Source organism: Chelmon rostratus, chromosome 3, assembly GCF_017976325.1.
Source record: "Chelmon rostratus isolate fCheRos1 chromosome 3, fCheRos1.pri, whole genome shotgun sequence".
NCBI classification, from domain to species: domain Eukaryota; kingdom Metazoa; phylum Chordata; class Actinopteri; order Chaetodontiformes; family Chaetodontidae; genus Chelmon; species Chelmon rostratus.
The window spans coordinates 22,912,205-22,931,037 of record NC_055660.1 but is presented as its reverse complement, the minus strand read 5'-3'; the positions used below and the strand labels follow the sequence as shown (position 1 = coordinate 22,931,037).

Sequence of the window (18,833 nt, the reverse complement as noted above, 5' to 3'; positions counted from 1 at the left end):
AAAGAGGCTGCCGTCGTCATGGTAACAGATTAAAGGCGAAGATATTTCAGATAGCTCTATTAGCACTTTGTGCTGCAGCTGTGGACCCAGAGACGGAACGGGTCGGTTTCTGCCGTCCAGACTAAGATTTTAGATGGGAATTAGCACATTTGGCTAAAATTGCCACTTTTGGTTGAGTTGGTTGGTTGGAGTCACTCACAGATCAGTGCTAACTCTTTCTGTGCGAGGAGCAGGGAGGCTGGGAGGAGGAGGAGGAGGAAGAGGAGGAGGGGGGTTTGTGGGGGCACTGACGGCAGATGCCTTTGCAGCAGAGAGGAGGATGTTTTAGTGTGTGTGTGTGCGTGCGTGTGTGTGGTGTTGCGGGACAAAATGCGGACAGGACTGTGCGGGAACACCGACTGAGCGACGTTTAAACCGGCGGATGTTGTGGATGTAGCTGCTGCGGGAGGAGTCCGGTGAGGGGAAACCACCGAGCATCCAAGCCGCAGTGGCAAGAGGACATCTCAACTAGTTGTGAGCGAGACGGATGGGACGAGCTGAGTGGTGCACGTCTGCAGGAGCATGTAGTCACCGGGTCGCTACCAGCCTGGTCCCCTTCGAAACAGCTGGGATATTCTGCTCGCACTGATCACCCGCAACCTCGGTGGCCATGGAGAGTGGAGTTTTTCTGCCTTGTCTGGATCAGTTCATGCTGAGCCCACTTGTCACTTGGGTGAGTAATGCGGGAGGCTCTCATTTCCTGCCAGACACTGAGATACCAAGCCTCTCATCATGTCTTTCTTACTCAGGTGAGGACATTTGTGCCACATGATGGGGGCAGGCACTTGGACTTTTCTGAATTACTGGACGGAGTCTTTCTGAATGACATAATGGCTCAAATGTAAGTCACCTCACGCCAGCTTTGTTCTGGCAGCTCGTATTTCATTTGTCACATTTCTGATGGAGGTGGTGAGCGGTGCCCAGATGGATGTGTTGTGGAGCTGTTGGCTGTCATAGACTTGATGTAGGATCAGTCATTAAGTTATGATTAGCTGTGAGGTTTAAAGGGAAAAAGCTTGGATGAAGTGTCAGTGGGTGCATGTTCATCATCCCAATAAAAGTTTTCTTTTTTTTAAGATTTAGGTGTCTCTTGCCCCTCATGCCATCTGTAGCAGCCTCTGATACAGTATCAAGCTTCTGCCTGCATTCTTATCCAGGCACCGACAGTACTGGCTTTGTCGCTCTGCAGCAATAAAGGGGATCTTTGTAGTCTGCAGCAGTTTTTGAATGCAACTCCCTCATTGCTTACAGGTTAGGGTTTCTCAAAAGAAATGGCAGAATTAGCATGAACGTTACAGATCCTCAGGGCAACACTGAGGGGCATCACCTAGAGGAGCAAATCTACAAACGGACCAGAGCTGCCAAGACATGAGGGACATCATAGACACAGTCAAGATGCTACTTAAGAGATTATGATTTGGGTGCCTTATGTTCTGAGAGAATTACCCTCACCCTTAACAAACACCGACTTATAGTCCTGTGGTAGTTTGCGATATATGTTGAAGACTTCAATGAGCTAACGCTTACTACAGCCGCCCTGTCGGGGTGAAGTGACTCTTCACGGTAGAGTAAGAACTGAAATTGAAGAGTTGCAAAGAAAGGGTAAAAAACTGATGACCTAATGCACTTGTGGATAATGCTGTCTAGCCACCCCAAGTCTACAGTATCCAGTCATCCCACTTATCCCCCAGGGTCACAATAACCAGCTCTAAATGCAAAACAATGCTGCATCCATGGGAGGGGAGGGGAGGGCAAGAGGCGGGATAATCTCCCGGATTGGGAGACCCTGTGGGATTAGGGCCTTGTTGCTGGTGTTCAGCGGCACTGGGACACAGATGGGAGGGAGGAGGAGGCACAGAAACAGGAAAAACAGCACAGAGATGTGCAGCATCTCTGTCTCTCATTGATCCATTCTGTCTCTCTCTCTGTACCTTTTTCCCAGGTTTAGAATACATTTATTCCCTTTTCTGAGCAACAAGGTGAAGTCTGACCTATAAAACAGCACAAAGCTCCGTGAATGAGAAACATTTCAGCTATAATGTTTTACAGTTCAAGCCCAGACTGCAGTGGGCCCGTGCCAGCAGCCCAAGAATCCAGCTAAAGGGTCCCCTTTGGGTGGAAAGTTTAATGCCACCCTGTTTGGCTCGAAAACAGCCCAGTTCGCTGGCTGAAAGGAATGACGTCACGCAGGCTAAAGTTAGGAATGAATAGAGACCTCATACATGTTTTCAGGGCCATCCTTGAGCCAAGACTTGTGCCAGCTCGCAGCTCCCTCTCACTCCATTCCACTGACAACCGTTTGTTTGTATGCGAATAACAGAAATGTCAAGTAAAATGCATTTACTGTATGTTTTGTGCCACTGTCAGAAATCCCTCCGCTGCACCTCAGGGTGCAAACAAAATGAGCAGGGATGCAGGTCAGAGGATTCAGAACCTCAACTTCCTTATCCAGCAAATCAAGACGTTTTATCTGGTGAGTTCTGTTTCTCAGCCATATAATATGTTATATAATGTATCCAAGCTTCACTGCTAAGCTTTCCATCTACATTGGATTATGATATCTCAACATTTGATTTGGATTTTTCAACTCCGCCTCAATTTGCATCATCCATCACGCACGCACCGGCTCACGCATGCGCAGAGCAGATAGCTGGTCGCACTTGTGTCCCAGCAGATCAACTAGTTCCTCTTAAGATGCGTGCCCTAAATATTCGCCATGTACACATCTGTGTAATCAGCACAAGGGCGAGGCTGGAGCGCAGCAGAGAGCCGGAGCAAAGCTGCAGTCGCAGCGTCGGGCAGACGGAGCTCTAGAGTGACATGTGAAGTCACGAGATTCATGGGCAGACCCCCCTGATGTTGAGTCTCTGATTTTCTGTCTGTGTCAGAGTGCTTAAGCACAGTTCCAGCTAAGCTTTCTTTTGTTAAAATCTGTTAAGATCACAAGAAAAGTGCTTTGAGTTAGGACAGGACAATCACGTACTTCAAACTAGCACTGCGAAGGATTAACATATGGAAACAAGAAGGAAAAACATAATTTATGTATGCCTGCTTCTTGGTTAAAACACATCCTGTTTAAGACAGACTGCAGCTTTTTATTTGTGCCTTTGCTCATATTAAAATAACTCTTCATCAAGTGCACTTCAGTAAAAGTGGATGTAGGGCTGTCACAGGAACATCACACCCATTCTGGTCCAGTTTGGGTTATTTTTATGTTGCGAGGTCAGTTGAAGGACTTCACTTCTCCTCTGGTTAAAAAATAAGGCTGAAGAGTCTCTACAGCCATGCAAGCGGCTCTGTTAGGCTCCACTTTGCTAAAGTGGTGCTTTTACAAACATGCTAATGTCAGAATGCTACGATTTTTCCAATAACAATGCTAACATGCTGATGTGTTAAACTGGTATAATGTTTACCATGGTCATCGTTTCAGTAAAGCCTGTGAGCATGCTAATATTTGCTAATTAGGAGTAACCACAGTACAGGTTGGTGGAGGCATTTGTTCATAAACAGTATTGCACAAATAACTATTTTGACCCCATGATGGCACCAGACGAAAAGTCAGAGGGTCACCAAAGTTCTTACATTATGTCCTGAGGGAAACGTGGGTGCATCACATTTCATGGTAATCGATCCAATAGTTGTTGACTTTTTCAGTCAAAATCCCAAATGTCAACCTCATGGTGGTACAAGAAGAAAAATCAGAGGCCGCCAAAGTCATGACGATACATCAATTGGGGACCATGAATGCTGCACCAAATTTCATGGCAATCCATTCAATCCACATTTTACTGAAAAACAAAAAGTCAGCTTCATGGTGGCACTAGAGGAAAAGTCAGGGACCACCAAAGTCAATATGCTTAATCCTCTGGGGACCATGAATGTATACAAAACTGAATAGATTGCAGAAAATAACTACAGAAATCCATTCAATAGGCCCCCCGACAGCTCACCTCGTACAGCTTTTGTACTAAGGATGGGTTCTCACTGCAGCGGCTCGGGTTCGATGTTTGTTCACTCAGGTTCGTTTGCTGCATGTCATCCCAATTCTCGCACTACCAACTAAAGACAAAAAGCCCCCCAAAAAACCCCAAGAAATCCATCCAACAGTTGTTGAGATATTTAAACCAATGTAAACCAAAGTGATGGACCAGCCAATTGACATTGCCATCCTAGAGGTATTGCTAAAATCTTGCAACACTGAGTCTGTATTCACCTTCTCAAAACCCATTGGCTCTAAAATGCCAAACATTGCTTTGTTTCTTTAGTTTTCTGTAGAACACAGAGCATAATCATACATAAGTTGGGGAAGGAGAGGATGATAGGAGATTAATGGTCAGTCAGTTGAACTTTCACGGTGGCAGCCGCTGGAAAACACGACTGTTGGTTCAGGTTGGACTGTTTTACATCAAAGACTAAATGACTCCAGTCAACTGCAGCTTTCCGTCCGTATGGGAATGACTAATAGTTTCCTGAACTGTACAGGGTCACTTATCATCATTAGGAGCTATTAACAATCATGATTACACTGCACACGCACACAAAACACACATACTGTACACACTTGCATGAATGTAAGCCACTTACAGCCTGATACAAGGCTGAACAGTTTTGGTGGATTTCACCACCGCACCAGGGAAACTGGCACTGTCGCCCACCCTTTCAGAGCGCTCCTCCATTTGTTGGCTGGGTTTCTTTACGTGTGTTTAAGCAGCTGCTATGTGCTGTACATACATACGTCCCCGTCCATTCAAGCACTTTGGCCAGACCTCAAGAAGTGTTGTATTCTGCCCTTGTTTCAGTTTGGCCTAAAATGTGTTTATCTTCCCCTTTCCCGACCCATCTCCCTCGTCTCTCTCTCTGTTTCTCTCTTTCCTTTTTTGCAGGATAATCTGAGACAATTAATCATGATTCCTTTGCCAAACGTGTTGCTGCTTGGCAGGACTCCTTACTGTGGTATGCTCTTCTGAAGGATTCTCAGACCATTCCTCATCTCTCCTTTCTATTGGAGCTGCTAAGTCAGTGTGTGGTTGGAAGCCTGATTAGTCTGTTTGCTGACACTCAATAAGCGCTGCATTGATTTCCCATAATTTACCTTAGATTGGGACATGTGTAAGGCTTTGCGTCCTTTGGGGGATCATTGCTAGACTGGTCAAATTAAAGAGAATTTAATTAACAAAGTGACTTGTGATTTATTTGAAAAACCATGAAAACAACCCTGCCAATGAAACTAAATTAAAATACTAGTATTGATAGAGTTATTCATTGCATTGCAACAATACAAAGTAAGTGCAAAATGAGTAATGACCAGTGAAAACCAGATAGAATTTTTCCTCAGAAAAAGCTTCCCAGCAGTGAAAACGGTTATAGTATTTCCTCCCAGAGAAACTGCTTTAGCTCCTTCTGATACAGCTTTAATTCAATTGCACTCTATCAGTCTGATAACCACATTGGCTTGTGATGGTAAGACTTTGGCAAGTGGTGACCCAAATTCACCAGCTCAACTTAAATCCATGCCAGCAGCCCTCACTGCTTCAGTCTGCTAAGTTTTATTTCATACAATGAACTTTTTCCCCTCCCCGCAGAACAAAGTCTGGAGGAAATAAAGAAGCTTTTGCTGCTGCTGTTAGGATGTGCAGTCCAGGTAAAGGCTGACGATTTGTGTGCAGGAAACCTGACGCAGACCGCGTGGGCTGTGCAGATCTAAATCTCTTTCTATTTTTACGCTCAGTGTGAGAAGAAAGAGGAGTACATCGAGAGGATCCAGACGCTTGACTTTGACACAAAGGCTGCCATAGCGGCACATATTCAGGAGGTACCTGACGTCATGTGACACAATCTTTCAGACGCCACAGCAGAAACGTAGCTTGTGTGTAGTCGCGCTTGTATCAAATTACACATTGCAGTTTTTCCTGCCATGCTGACTGTCCCTTCCCATGTTTACCAGTTGACCCACAGTCAGGAGAACGTGCTGGATCTGCAGTGGCTGGAGTCCAGTGAGGTGCACCCAGATGAGCTGGAGGCCGCGGCGAGGAGCATGGCCACGCACCTCCGACATCTGCTGGAACAGAGGGATGCACATCTAGAGGTGTGTTCGATTTTCTTTCACCATTTATTCGGATTATTTAAGAGATGCATATTAACTGCATGATTTCTGTGAGTTTGCCAGCTTATCTGTGAATCCAAACATATTTTGCACATGAAGTTTCATATTTGGTCGAAACAGTTTCTACAGAGTATTGAGTCATATGCTAAAAGTGATCTTTCTTGCAGACTATTGCGGATCTCATGCAGGAGAAGGAAGGTGTGATTAGTTTGCTCAACAGCCCCTCCAGCCCACAGTCTGCCAGCTACTCTCCCAGCTTTCAGCAGCAGCAGGCGGGGACTCAGCAACACCTGGCGGTGGAGCTGGCCGACTCTAAGGCCAAGATCAGACGACTAAGACAAGAACTGTGAGTACCTAGTGGACAGAGAAAAATAAATAGTGCAGTTTAAAAATAAAAATACAATGCAGTTAAATGAGAAAGTATCACGGGGAGAAATAGAATAAAGGTCTCTGCATGTAGTTTATGCAATTAGGAGAACTGAAAAAAATTACTTTAAAATTTCACAGTCATAAATCGTCTTAGTGCAAATGAAAACTGTTGCTCTGAGCTCTAATGGTGTGGGAATACACACTCAGTGATAGAAGCTGTCCATTCCCACAGTGAGTGATTGTTGGGTTTGATATTGTCTCTTAGTTTAGTATGAGTCTCTGTATCAGGATGGCTGGTAAAGAGTTAGCCCTTCCTCTGGGGAACTGCCAATACAGAGTGAATGAGAGGCAGAGAGAGAGAGATACTACAGGATAAGAGATGCCCTGGGGAGTTTGGCCCACATTCCTGCCTGCTTGGCAGGTTCCATGGCTGTGCACTACCACTGACCCACATTGCCTCTGAATTTCAGCGGATAGTGCATGTGCGCGCGCACACACACACACACACACCAACACACTAACCCTGATCCGATCGAGACCTCAGTTCCATCTTTGCTCTCCATCCCGTCTTCTCAGCTGCTTTGTCCTCTCTTGTTGGGATGCACAGATTCTCACATTGCCGCGTCTGAGCAAACACAATGTCACATAAAACATCAAGTATGGCTTGACTTTGAACTTTTGAATGGCCGTGGCCTTTCACTTCTTTCATGTGCATATATATCTGAACCAGCAATGGCTCGATAACGTGGGAAAAGAAACAAAGTGGGATTTATTGAACCTTTATATTATCATTAATAGAGCCTGCTTATCATTTTGAATTTGCCACTCAGCATTTGAAAATAGAAAAACTAATAAAAGGGGGGAATGCATGTATGTATATATGTGCTCCCTCATGCATTTGGTTATTTGCTGTGTTTAAATATACATAACAGTATTGCAGAAAAGCACTAACTACTAGTACTAGTTACTAACCAGCCCACCTGCTTATGTCTCTGCACTGCACATCTGACCACCAGAGAGGAGAAGAGTGAGCAGACGCTGGACTGCAGACATGAGCTGGAGAACATGGAGGTCGAGCTGAAGAGGATCCAGCAGGAGGTTTGAAGAGTAGAAGGATAGATGGCAGCTCCTCTGATGGTGACACACAGTAACCTCCTGACTGCTCTGCAGATTACACAGATTACTGCACGCCATCCTTTGCTCGACAAGCGCTCGACAGCAAATTTCAACCTCTAAACTCTGAGTCAGAGATGCAACTAAAGATTATGTGGATTTGTCTGAATAAGTGTGTGTGGCCTAGGCTGGCTGTACAGGTTAGCGTGGTTTCCAGTGACCACGCTGGAAACGAAAGCAGCATTAATTGATTTTTCAGCCACTTTAGGGCAGCGGAAAAAGCTGGAAAAACACTGACATATTAACGTCCTCTAAGGTTGACAGCCGCTTATTTATAGGCATATGTAGAAAGTCTGGTATTCACTCTCCTTTGAGCTCTGATTTAGTCTTCACCAACTTCTGAGGGAAATATCTGGCCCTTTAGCTACTCAATGCTCCAGCTAGTTTCTAACTTTGTGTGCCCTTTGGTGTCTGGCAGACAGCACACAGTGGGATTATCGTAACTGCCTGCAGAATATAGCTGCCTGCTGCACCTCAAAATTAGGTTGGTTAGAGCTGTGAGACAGAACCAAAACAATAAAGTATTTGTCTGTAACACCACAACAATGAGCTGAATGATACTAAAAGCTAGAAAAGGGGGGAAGCTAATGGGGAACTGCAGAGTTGGGAGCCGCAACACGGGTCCTCAACTGGTCTACAGTCAATATAAAAACTTCATTGAAGGAAGTTTCCCACAGTAAAGACTAGTTGAGAAAGAATGGTTGTGTGAGCTAACCCTGCTGCAAATCGTGCCTCTGTGTGAACCTTCACCAGAACTCCCAGCTGCTTGTAGACGCCCGTGCAGCCCGCACCTACCGCGACGAGCTGGACGCTCTGAGAGAGAGAGCCATTAAGGCGGACAAGCTGGAGAGCGAAGTGGGACGCTACAGGGAGCAACTGCACAAGATGGAGTTCTACAAGGCCAAAGTGGAGGTTGATGCAGTCTTGAAGCACTTTAGCAGTAAATTTTGAGACATAGATTTTGAATTTATATGGTTGGAGCTTGGATGCACTGATCCGATCTGATCCCAATACCTGAATTCTGTTATTGATGCTGATACCAAAGCTCTTTTTTCTTTATTAGTATTATTATTATTTTGTTGTTGTTGTTGCTGCTGGTAGAAATGTTGCACGAGGTTGTGCATTAGATTTAAATGTATTCCAAAGCATTTTGTTTTAATTGTAGGTTAAATAGGCTTTACATAGAAACAGGTGTACTAGAGCAAAGTGCAAGTCCTTTAATGAATGCACATCAGCTACAAGGAAGTAGATTTCTACACATGAGTTCAAAATCATAAGAGAATTTCAAAGGGTGCTGTGGCAAACTCCTTCATAAGCTTTTCAAAGTGAATATTTGAAATAAAAGTGCAAGAACTGTGTAGAGAAATAAATATCTACACTATAAAAAACTCCTATCAAATGAGTTAACAGGAAGTAGACTGGAATGTGGGTCAGTACGTGGATCAGTGACCTCAGTCCAACATCCGATAAATGAATTGCATCAGTAACGCTATCCCACACATCCCACACGGTTATTGGGTTGGATCAGTCCCAAATCTAAAACTCAGGCAATGCTCCAACATTCACATGTTGAAGAATTTTTAAATTATTTATTGAATGATAAGATGAGTTGAGCTTTCCTTAGATATGGACAAGAAAAATTAAAGATGGAAATAAAGAGCCAGATAAAGAAGGTAAAATATCTGTAAAACTAAGAGTTGTTTTGTGTTTCAGGAGCTAAAGGAGGATAACAGGATGCTACAGGAGACCAAAGAGGTGTTGGAGGACCAGTTGGCAGGCTGGAGGGCGCGCTCAGATAAAATCCACCAGCTGGAGAAGCAGAGTCTGCTGCTGAAGGCCCGGGTCCACGACATGGAGCAGGTCAGACATCTGCACACAAGGACGTGTCGTCTTTGTTATCTTTGTGTTACCTTGTGTTAGATTCAAAAACAGCTCACACTCAACATTAGAAAGCAAAGTCCACTTTCAGATTGAAAGACCCTCTAGGCCTTTCAGCAGCTGGACAGAACTTGAGCCGATACTTGGTGTCTTCACTTCAGGAGAAGGAGGCAGATCGGAGGCGCGTAGAGGAGCTGCAGGAGGAGAACCTGGCTCTGTGTTTGGCTCAGAGGAGGAGCATGGAGGAGTCCCAGCACCTGGGCTGGGAGTTAGAGCAGCTCTCCAAGACCACCGACAACTCTCAAGGTAAGAGCTGCTGATACCGTATGATGAAGTGAGTGGATGGGATCGATTGCATGTGTGCATGCACTTTGAATGCATGCTGAGACATGAGCTGGACTGTCAGCTCCTTTACTGCATGTGCATGGACCAGGAGAAGTTTCACCAAACACTGTAAGTTAGGATTTACAAATTTATGATGTCAGTAATGCTTTTTGCTAAAGTCTGATTACTGTTAATCAAATGCTTCGTGCCTCCTTTAAGCATTTATAGCTAGTCTTTCATTCTGTCTGTCTCACGTCCTCACCTCCTTCAGTTATTTGCCATCATGTGTTTGTGTAAAGGCCAGCAGACTCTGAGCGAGGAGGTGAGTGAGAGGACCCGCAGCCGGATGCTGAAGCTGGAGAAGGAGAACCAAAGCCTCTTAAGGACCATAGAGGAACTCAGAGCTGCCTCTATGAACAACAGCACACAGCCCAAACATAGTCACCACCTTGAGTGTGACCATGTCTTCCAGGTGATGCGTAGCACCAACAACTGCACCTCGTCAACAGGTGAGCCCACAGGGCTGCAAACCTCCTGCTCGAACATGGAAAACTGCGCTAATGTGCTCCCACTTAGATCAGCAACACAACCGATGCTGAATGGAGATTCAAACTGCCATCAGCCGCTGAATGCAGAAGAGCTGGAGGGAGTCCAGAGTGAGATCCTCCTCACAGATATTCCAGACCTTCATATTCAGGAGAAAGGACAGCTAGAAGAGGGAGACAGTGGAGATCATTTCAAAGAGCTGATGTCGGATCTGGAAGTCTTAGAAAACAGTCACAACAGGCTCCATTGTTTTGTGGGATCGCGTGATCACTCCCCTGGCTCCAAGGGCAGCAGTCCCTGCCATGACAGCATCTTCATAGGTCTGCCAACACGTTCCTCCTATGCCAACAAGTACACACAGCGGCTGGAGGCCAAGTGCAGGGCCCTGGACACGGTTAATCAGCATCTACAGGCTTCCCTCGACAACACTGGTAGGTTCTGAAGATCAAATAACCATTAAAGATTGCAGCCATGCAGTCATGCATATACTAGTTAGTTTATTTCTTCTTCTACCTCCATCTCTTTAGACCGCAAAGTTCAGCGCCTGGAGGCAGAGGTTCAGGAGTTGGAGGCAGAGAACCAGAGTCTGCAGGCCACCTTAGAGGAACTTCGGATCTCTGCACGACGCCTGGAGCAACTGGAAACAGAGAAGCAAAGCCTGGAGCAGGAAACCACAGTCCTGGAGAGGGAAAAGAGGCAGCTAGAGAAAGAGAATCGACGGCTCCGCCAGCAGGTAGGAAGGCATTTATATAAGGGCAAGGTGTCAGATAGGAAGGATAATGTTTGGAAGGCTTACACTGCCCTTGAATAAATGGCTTCTGTTCTCCCTTCCTCTGTCTCAGGCTGAAATCCAGGAAGCCAATTTAGACAGCAGCAATGTCTGTATGGCCAGCCTGGAAAGGGAGGTGCGTTTTCTTGCAAAGGAGGTGGAGGGGTTAAGAGAGACCGCTGAGAGGGTCAAAGGCCTGGAGGGAGACAACAGAGAACTGACCAAGCAAGCGGCTATCGACCAGAGGACCCTGGCCACGCTCAGAGAGGTGCTGACTGAGGAAATAATCATCCTGACTCACTTCACTGATAACGCTACAGCTGCAGCGTGCATGTGTTTTACAGAGGCACTCAGATTTTACATTCGATAGATTTTGTGATTTGGTCAGATGCAAGATTTCACAAAGATCCACAACTCACCAAACTCGAAGTACAAACATTTATTTTGAAAAATGACAGATGGGTTTTTTGGATTAACTATTGACTGTAACTGATGTGAAGGCTACCACGTGTGCAATGGTCTGTTGACTCTATGACACATTTGTCTAAATAGGCCTGCAGATTGACTTTCAACATTTTCAAAAAAATATTTTCCTTAATAGTAAAGTCAAATGGCTAATGAGTGTATCAGTTCCAAAATGTCATTGCATGTTCATGAATGTCTCTTCAAAGAAGCTCTGTAGTGTAATGCAGGTATACTATTTAACTTTAGGAGCTGGTGAGTGAGAAGCTGAAGACCCAGCAGAGAGACAATGAACTGGAGAGGCTGGCCCATGAGTTGGAAATGAAGGCCCTGAACCAGGAGGGTACACAGCTGGCTGAACAGGAGGCCCCAGACAACAGGTGCTTGCATACGGCTTGGAGTTCCCATCTAATAATTTTTGAAGGGAATATGGCAGGAATTTGCGGAGTGTTATAATGTCGCAGAAATTCTCTCCTCTATGCAGCAGGTTCAAGATGCTGGAGTCTGAGTTTGAGTCGTCTCTGAAGAAATCTCTCCAGATTAAAGAGGACAAGATGGCAGCTTTGGAGGCTCGTCTGCAGGAATCCTCCAACCTGAACCAGCAGCTGCGCCAGGAGCTCAAGACTGTAAGTCATGTCATAAAATGCACCTTTGCATGCCTGTTAGTGTCACATTTGAGAAGAATGCATTGTACTTTGTCACAGATCCAAGTGTTTGGCCTCTTTGACCTCACAGGTGAAGCTGAGCTATGAGGCCCTGCAGCAGAGGCAGGAGGAAGAGTTGACGGCATCAAGTTCCACCCCTCCCAGAGAGACCGGCAGAGCAATGAGCGAATGGCTGCGTGAAAGCCAGGAGGCCACCAAGGAACTGCTGAAGCTCAAAGACCGTCTCATTGAAGTGGAGAGGAATGTTAGTGGTTAGCCTTTATCAAAGTAGATGAACAATTTATACCCTTATACTGTTAGTACTTAAACACACTAGCATTTGCTTTTGATGTTGATTTATGTTGATAATAGACCTGTACAGAGGGCATGAAGATGTCATGTACTTCTTCTCTCTGCAGTTTGTCAAAGTATTATCAGTATCTTACCTCCCTCTTTCTCTTCTGTTCTCCCCTTCTCTCTCTCTGCTCTCCAGAATGCGACACTGGAGGCAGAGCGCCTGGCTATGCAGGCTCAGCTGAAGCAGCTGGAGAGTCAGTCTGACAGCCAGCAGGCTCAGATCCTCGCCCTGCAGCGGCAGGCTGCCTCACTGCAGGAGAACAACACAGCCCTGCAGACACACAACGCTAACCTACAGGTGCCACTGCAACACACGCTATTCTCTGTGGTACACTTAACAGCTCCTGTGTGCACACACATATGTTGCTGATAGAGTCCTGGAAGATTCTTTGATAAGCCTCTGCATCAGTATGCATGCTGACAGCACACACACTGAAAGCATTCATGCCACATTAACTCCTAATCAACTGGCTCCCTTTCCTCTCCAGGTGGAGAAATCCACTCTGAACTCACAGAGTGCCTCCCTCATGGCCCAGAATGCTCAGCTGCAGCAGCAGCAGTCGGGGACGGAGAGCGAGCGGGACAGCGCCCTACGGGACCGTGAAGAGCTGCGTGGTGTTCACGAGCAGCTATTACGAGATCACGAGCGACTGGCAGCTCTGCACGAGCGGCAGGCCATGGAGTGTGAGTCCCTGATGGGCAAGCATGGCTGTTTGAAAAACGCCCATCGCACACTGGAGCTGGAGCATCGCACGCTGCAGGACAGGTGGGTTAAAGGAGAGACAGCCGCAATCAAGGCACTGTGGAAGAATTGTCACGTCATGGGGTACGAGATGTTCATGTGTGTGTTTGGCGGTATCTTTAGGTACAACAGCCTGTTGCAGCAGCGGACCAAGCTAGAGGACCTGGAGAAGGCGCTGAAGGAGGAGCAGATGAGGATGGCTCTGGAGAAAGAGCAGCACAGGACCACAGCTGCTGAATGTTGCCGGCTCCGTGACGAGAAGGACTGGTAAGGAGGCACAATCATGGGCCAGCTGGAACACGTACACACAGGTGCACGCCTAGGCCAATGCGTGGATAAACATCACCGCACCTCTTTTTTAAGGCTGAACCAGACGTACCGTCAGCTTCTTAACGACAACGAGTTGCTGACAGCGGACCACAAGCAGCTCAAGAGCCAGCTGAATGAGGCCAAGTTGGAGCACACCTGGCTGGAGGCCGACTTCTCCAAGCTCAAGAAGGAGTTTCAGCAGCTGGACATCACCTCCACAAAGCTCACCAACCAGTGCGAGGTACTGACATGCAGCAGGTTGTGCTGGTGTGGTATTGCCTATGATATGATATAACTGGTATAACTAGTTTAATTTCTGCCACCCCAGCGCTGACCCTGCTGTAACCCACTGTTCAGGCCTCCACTCTCAGTCTTGGCAGAGTCAGCCAATAAGATCACTAGCTGCATGGCTAACTGAGCTAAAAAGCTAATGCCACAGTTAGCAGCAGAACTCTGATGATATGCTGCCCCTTATTTGTTTGGAGTATGAATTCAGCGGGTGGCCAGTTCTTACACATTGCACCTTTAATAACTGCATGAGTGTGTGTTTTGTGTGCATGCTCACACGTGTGCACGTATGCCCGCTTGTCTGTGGGATATTTAGTTGCTGAGCCAGTTGAAGGGCAACCTGGAGGAGGAGAATCGCCACCTGCTCAGCCAGATCGAGACCCTGATGCTACAGAACCGAACCTTGTTGGAACAGACTATGGAGAGCAAGGATCTGTTTCACGTTGAAGAGCGACAGTACATGTAAGCAAATAGGGCCAACACCATGACAAGATAATGTAGCACTAAATGGGATCTAGCATGTTTATTTACAGCGTGTGACATTTGTCTGTGAGCTAATGCATTAAACAAACAGCCCAACGTGTTGCCTATTCAGGGCTCCAAAATACCAGAGTAATCAACAGCAGGCCCATAATTATAACTGAGCTATTTTCTCTCTCTGCCTGTCTCTCTTCAGAGACAAGCTTAATGATTTGAGGAGGCAGAAGGAGAAGCTGGAGGAAAAGATAATGGACCAGTACAAGTTTTATGAGCCATCACCTCCTCGCAGGTAAGTTGTCTATAATACTGATGACTATGGTTTCCTTATCAGCAGGACATGTTTGTCCATGTGCTAACTGGTTAGCAGACCGTTTTTTGAACCCACGTTAACCGATTTTTTACAGCTCTGTTTTTGGTCTCTGCCAGCTTCCTGAGGGAAATAAAACTTTTGTTGCCTGGAAAGGTAGAGCTGCCTGCCAGCCAAAAACGCCACCATGAGCAGTGAGAGTGAACAAAAACAGTAAAGTTGCAGACCGTGAAACCTAAACATTGAGCTTCAAGACACTTGGAGTGTAGTAAACCTGAGAGGAATCGCAGAGCTGGATGATGATTCTGTATGTGTCTGTCACTATGTATGGCCCCTTCACAGACACATTTGTTATGTGTAGCAGAACATTGTTAATATAGAAAATTGCAGCTTTTAGCATCACTTATTTAATCCAAATATTAAACAAACATTCAGTGCGATTCTAGCTCACCTCTGCATGATTGATGATTGACCGCCTGGTGCCCAATACAGGCCTCCCAGTACATGTTATTTGTGTCCCATTCCGTTTCTGTGTCCTCTTGTATATCTGCCCTTCCACAGACGCGGAAACTGGATCACTCTGAAACTGAAGAAGCTGATTAAATCCAGTAGCTGTGAGCAGGGACCCGACCGCCCACCCACACCCACACACTCAGGCGTGGCTGAGCCACACCACTTCTGTCACGACAACAGCTCCTTCATCAGCTCAGCCTCCACTCCAGCAGGTGATGCCATCTCACCCCAACGCAGCAGCAGTGAGTATGACCTTCTTGAATTCACCAGATCATCTCCCATTGACTTGGCGGAATCAAAGCACCAAAGTGCCCCCGTCGCTGCTGCTTCAGTCGTAGACCAGGAAGTAAGATCATCATCAGAGGCAGGGCACATACATCTCTCAGTGTGTTCACGTAAGGTCCAGCCCACAGCCAGAGGACAGAGACGGGATTCATGTCCACATGAAGCTGCATTTGTAGGACAGACATTCTCCCAAAATTTGACCAAACTTCTGCCTCCACCGCCGCATTTTTTAAGTAAATGGATTGTAAAGTAAAAGTGTTCATGCGCTGTTGCCATGTTAGCTTCTTTAAGCTCATTGGTCACACACACAGTGTGACCTAATCAGAGTCTCAGCCTCCATTTTATTAACTGAATTTTAAAAAAGCTGGAAATGTAATGGAGAGAAATTCAGTATTCTCCAAACTTCTGTTTTTAGTAACACAGAAATCAGAAATGTCAGCATGTCTCCAGTGAAAAAGCTCTGTCTGCATAATAAATAATAAATATTGCAGGTATTTCAGTTTATTTAAAAGCAAGAATGTGTGTGTGTGTGTGTGCGTGCGTGCTAGTGCGTGTGTGTGTGTGTGTCATGTCCAAAGGGTCATTCTTCCTGATGCATGATGTGTGTGAACTTTCCTCAGTATGTCTCCCCTGTGTCTTTCTCGTTTGTTAATGTATTTCTTCACTCCTGCCTTTCCTCCTTCTTTCCCTTGTCTTTTCCGTCCCTTCCTACCCCTCTCCTCCCTGACATCCCTCTCTCCACTTGCATCCATCCTTTTGTCTACCTCCCACGTGGCTGCACTTGCTGTTAAATAGCCCCTCTGAAAATGTTTCCCCGTATGAGGAACAGGCTGAAGGACAGAGACAAAGTCAAGTCCCTCTTCCGTCGTTCCATGTGTAAGAAAGACTGTGGTCCGGCGTCAAACCTCATCTTGACTGTAGCCTTTTATGTCACTGCTAACTTGATAAAAAGTGAATCTATGCTTTTTTTCGCCATCTGCTATGTGATATAACAACTTCTTCATTGTCAGCAAGGATGCTTGCCAGCAGGTGTAAAATCAGCAGCCATATGTTAGTGCTCTGTCCATCACGACCTCATTTCACCGCACTAACTTAAAATTACAGCTTTAAGCATCTGCACCAGTCATTTTCTGGCAGGGTAGCTATATTTGAAGACAATCTGGGGTATGTTGTTAATAGAGGTCACAGAAATGCTGCATTGCAGGAGGACACTGGTGCTGCATGAGCTCTGTCCTACCAGGAGACGGCTGCACTGTAGGGAAACATTTTAAATCCTATGGAGGATGCAAACCACCCCTGTCTCTGTGTGCCATGGCACGAAAAGACCTCCTAATTTCCATGACCAATTCACCTGTCTGTCCCCCCTTCCTCATCCGCTCCCCACTTCCTCCACTCCTCGGTCCATCAACGCAGCCCTGAGCAGCTTGGCGTACCCCTCGGCCCCGTTGGTGGAGGAGCGGTGGGCAGGCAGCTCAGAGCTGCTGGAAGGGTCACAGGCTGATGTGGAGGAGGACAGGAAGAACTCACTGACCTCATCCCTTACGACATCCATTTTGTCCATCCTCCACCTCAATCATCCCACCTCTCCACCATCTGACCACATCACCACCACCACAGCCACTGACACCACCGACACTGTTCCAGACGTGTCTGAGCTCTGGGTGACAGGTAGAGGCAGTCACGAGCCACTGTTTTATTTGATGTCATGTTCAGTAGTTAGACACTAGAATAAAGTACAGAGGGGAGGAGTGAAAAGACAGCACGCTTGTTTGCTCTTTCTCAATCTCTTACAGCCATTCAGTGATTTCTCATGTTATGCTCCACAGACAAGGATTCGAATGACAGCGCTGTGCCATCTGGATTTGAGGACAACGACGAGCTGCAGAATCACGGTAAAGCCCTGTGGATACTCGTTTAGAGGATTCAGCAGGCATACAGATGTATTACCAGCTCAGGAATTAGAGTAAATCCATCAAATTGCAATCATGACCTTGTTTCATGTTAATCTCTATGCTGCCCAGAAAGACAAGTAACTGTTATTGAAAGACTCTGCTGCCCCCTGTTGGTCATGAAGAATATTCATATATAGCAGCTCTTAAAATAACATCATAATCTCTTTCTAGGGCTGAATGGCGTACAGAGTCGAGCCCAAAGTGAGAGCAGCGGCGAGTTCAGCCTGAGTCTGGAAAATGAGCCATGGTCAAATGGCAGCAGCCCTGTGCAGCAGCCCCCATCACGCCGCTCCTCCTCTTCCTACCAGCCACCCAGCGATACCTCCACCCCCCAACACACACTGAAGCAGCAGCACAAAGAGAAGGCCTCTACCATTCCCACCACTGGCAGTCAGAATTCAGACATCCAGTTCATGCCAAAACAGAAAGATCCTGGGCTCTCTCAGGACTTCTGGCTCACAAGGGGAACAAAGAGCATCCGGAGGGGGTCAAGAGGAAAAGTGACACGTCGCTCGTCAGATTCAGGAGGCACGGTCAAAACAAACCCCGGGCTCAACGGGGTGAATTCAACACTGTGCTCTAGCAAAGCCGAGACTACCCGAGCTTCAGTTTGTTCACCTATCACAGTGCTGTATGTTCAGGGTAAGTCATCTTCAATGTCTGGCTGCCTCAACTGCTTCTCCACCCCTCTGGGGAAAGAGGGGCGACTGAAAGGGCCCAGGTCACCCAAAAGTCTCCCCCGAGCCAGCAGCGTCATTTCCACAGCAGAGGGATCATCCCGACGCTCCAGCGTGAACAGCGACTGCAGGGTGACGGCCAAGTCTGACACGCCATCAGTCCAGATTTTAGAAGAGCGCAATTATCAGGAGGAAGCAGCTAGTCAGCAGCAACCAGAACCAGACACCAGTAACAGTGAGCCTGAGCCCATTCCTCCAGTCAAACCTCCCAGAGACCCAACAGTTGTTGTTCCCACAGACCACCCCAAGTCCCCTGTGCAGGAGTCACTTTTTGGCTCCTCATTCACTTTCAATTCTGTCTTCTCAAACACGATCTTCAGTGAGTCTGGGGTCGCAACCACGACTAGTCTGGATGCCCTCTGCAACAACCAGACCGTTCACTGTCTGGATCCACCCCTGGTGCAAAACTGTGCACCTGAGAGCCAGGAGTGTCGTCCTAACACACCGCACACGCCGCTCAGCGTGGAGAGTGAGCAGAGTCAAAATGCAGAACATGCGGCAGGGCTGGAGGAGAAGGACCGGCCGCTCACAATTGCATGAAAGCAGCTGTCACATC

At 46.7% G+C, this 18,833-nt stretch overlaps 1 protein-coding gene across 1 annotated transcript; it reads left to right on the top strand.

Moving 5' to 3' along the window:
- The first annotated feature begins 649 nt into the window (after positions 1 to 649).
- Positions 650 to 18,817, top strand: LOC121604069 (girdin-like). The gene is made up of 29 exons (XM_041933469.1): positions 650 to 712; positions 789 to 880; positions 2,407 to 2,512; positions 4,923 to 4,992; positions 5,622 to 5,680; positions 5,768 to 5,851; positions 5,984 to 6,124; positions 6,310 to 6,488; positions 7,528 to 7,609; positions 8,438 to 8,596; positions 9,398 to 9,544; positions 9,724 to 9,868; positions 10,186 to 10,863; positions 10,960 to 11,165; positions 11,275 to 11,469; positions 11,913 to 12,043; positions 12,148 to 12,289; positions 12,399 to 12,572; positions 12,801 to 12,962; positions 13,153 to 13,430; positions 13,530 to 13,673; positions 13,770 to 13,956; positions 14,320 to 14,465; positions 14,680 to 14,772; positions 15,352 to 15,545; positions 16,384 to 16,464; positions 17,002 to 17,256; positions 17,415 to 17,480; positions 17,712 to 18,817. Exons 1-29 carry the CDS (start codon positions 650 to 652, stop codon positions 18,815 to 18,817), a joined length of 5,565 nt encoding a protein of 1,854 aa, XP_041789403.1.
- Positions 18,818 to 18,833: the final 16 nt, after the last annotated feature.

What these genes read in the sequence shown, in the direction of transcription:
- LOC121604069 (XM_041933469.1), top strand. Translation starts at nt 650, where the DNA reads ATGGAGAGTGGAGTTTTTCTGCCTTGTCTGGATCAGTTCATGCTGAGC. An exon ending in AGACGACTAAGACAAGAACT is followed by an intron (nt 6,489 to 7,527) that starts GTGAGTACCTAG and finishes TCTGACCACCAG; the next exon opens with AGAGGAGAAGAGTGAGCAGA. An exon ending in CCCTGGCCACGCTCAGAGAG is followed by an intron (nt 11,470 to 11,912) that starts GTGCTGACTGAG and finishes ATTTAACTTTAG; the next exon opens with GAGCTGGTGAGTGAGAAGCT.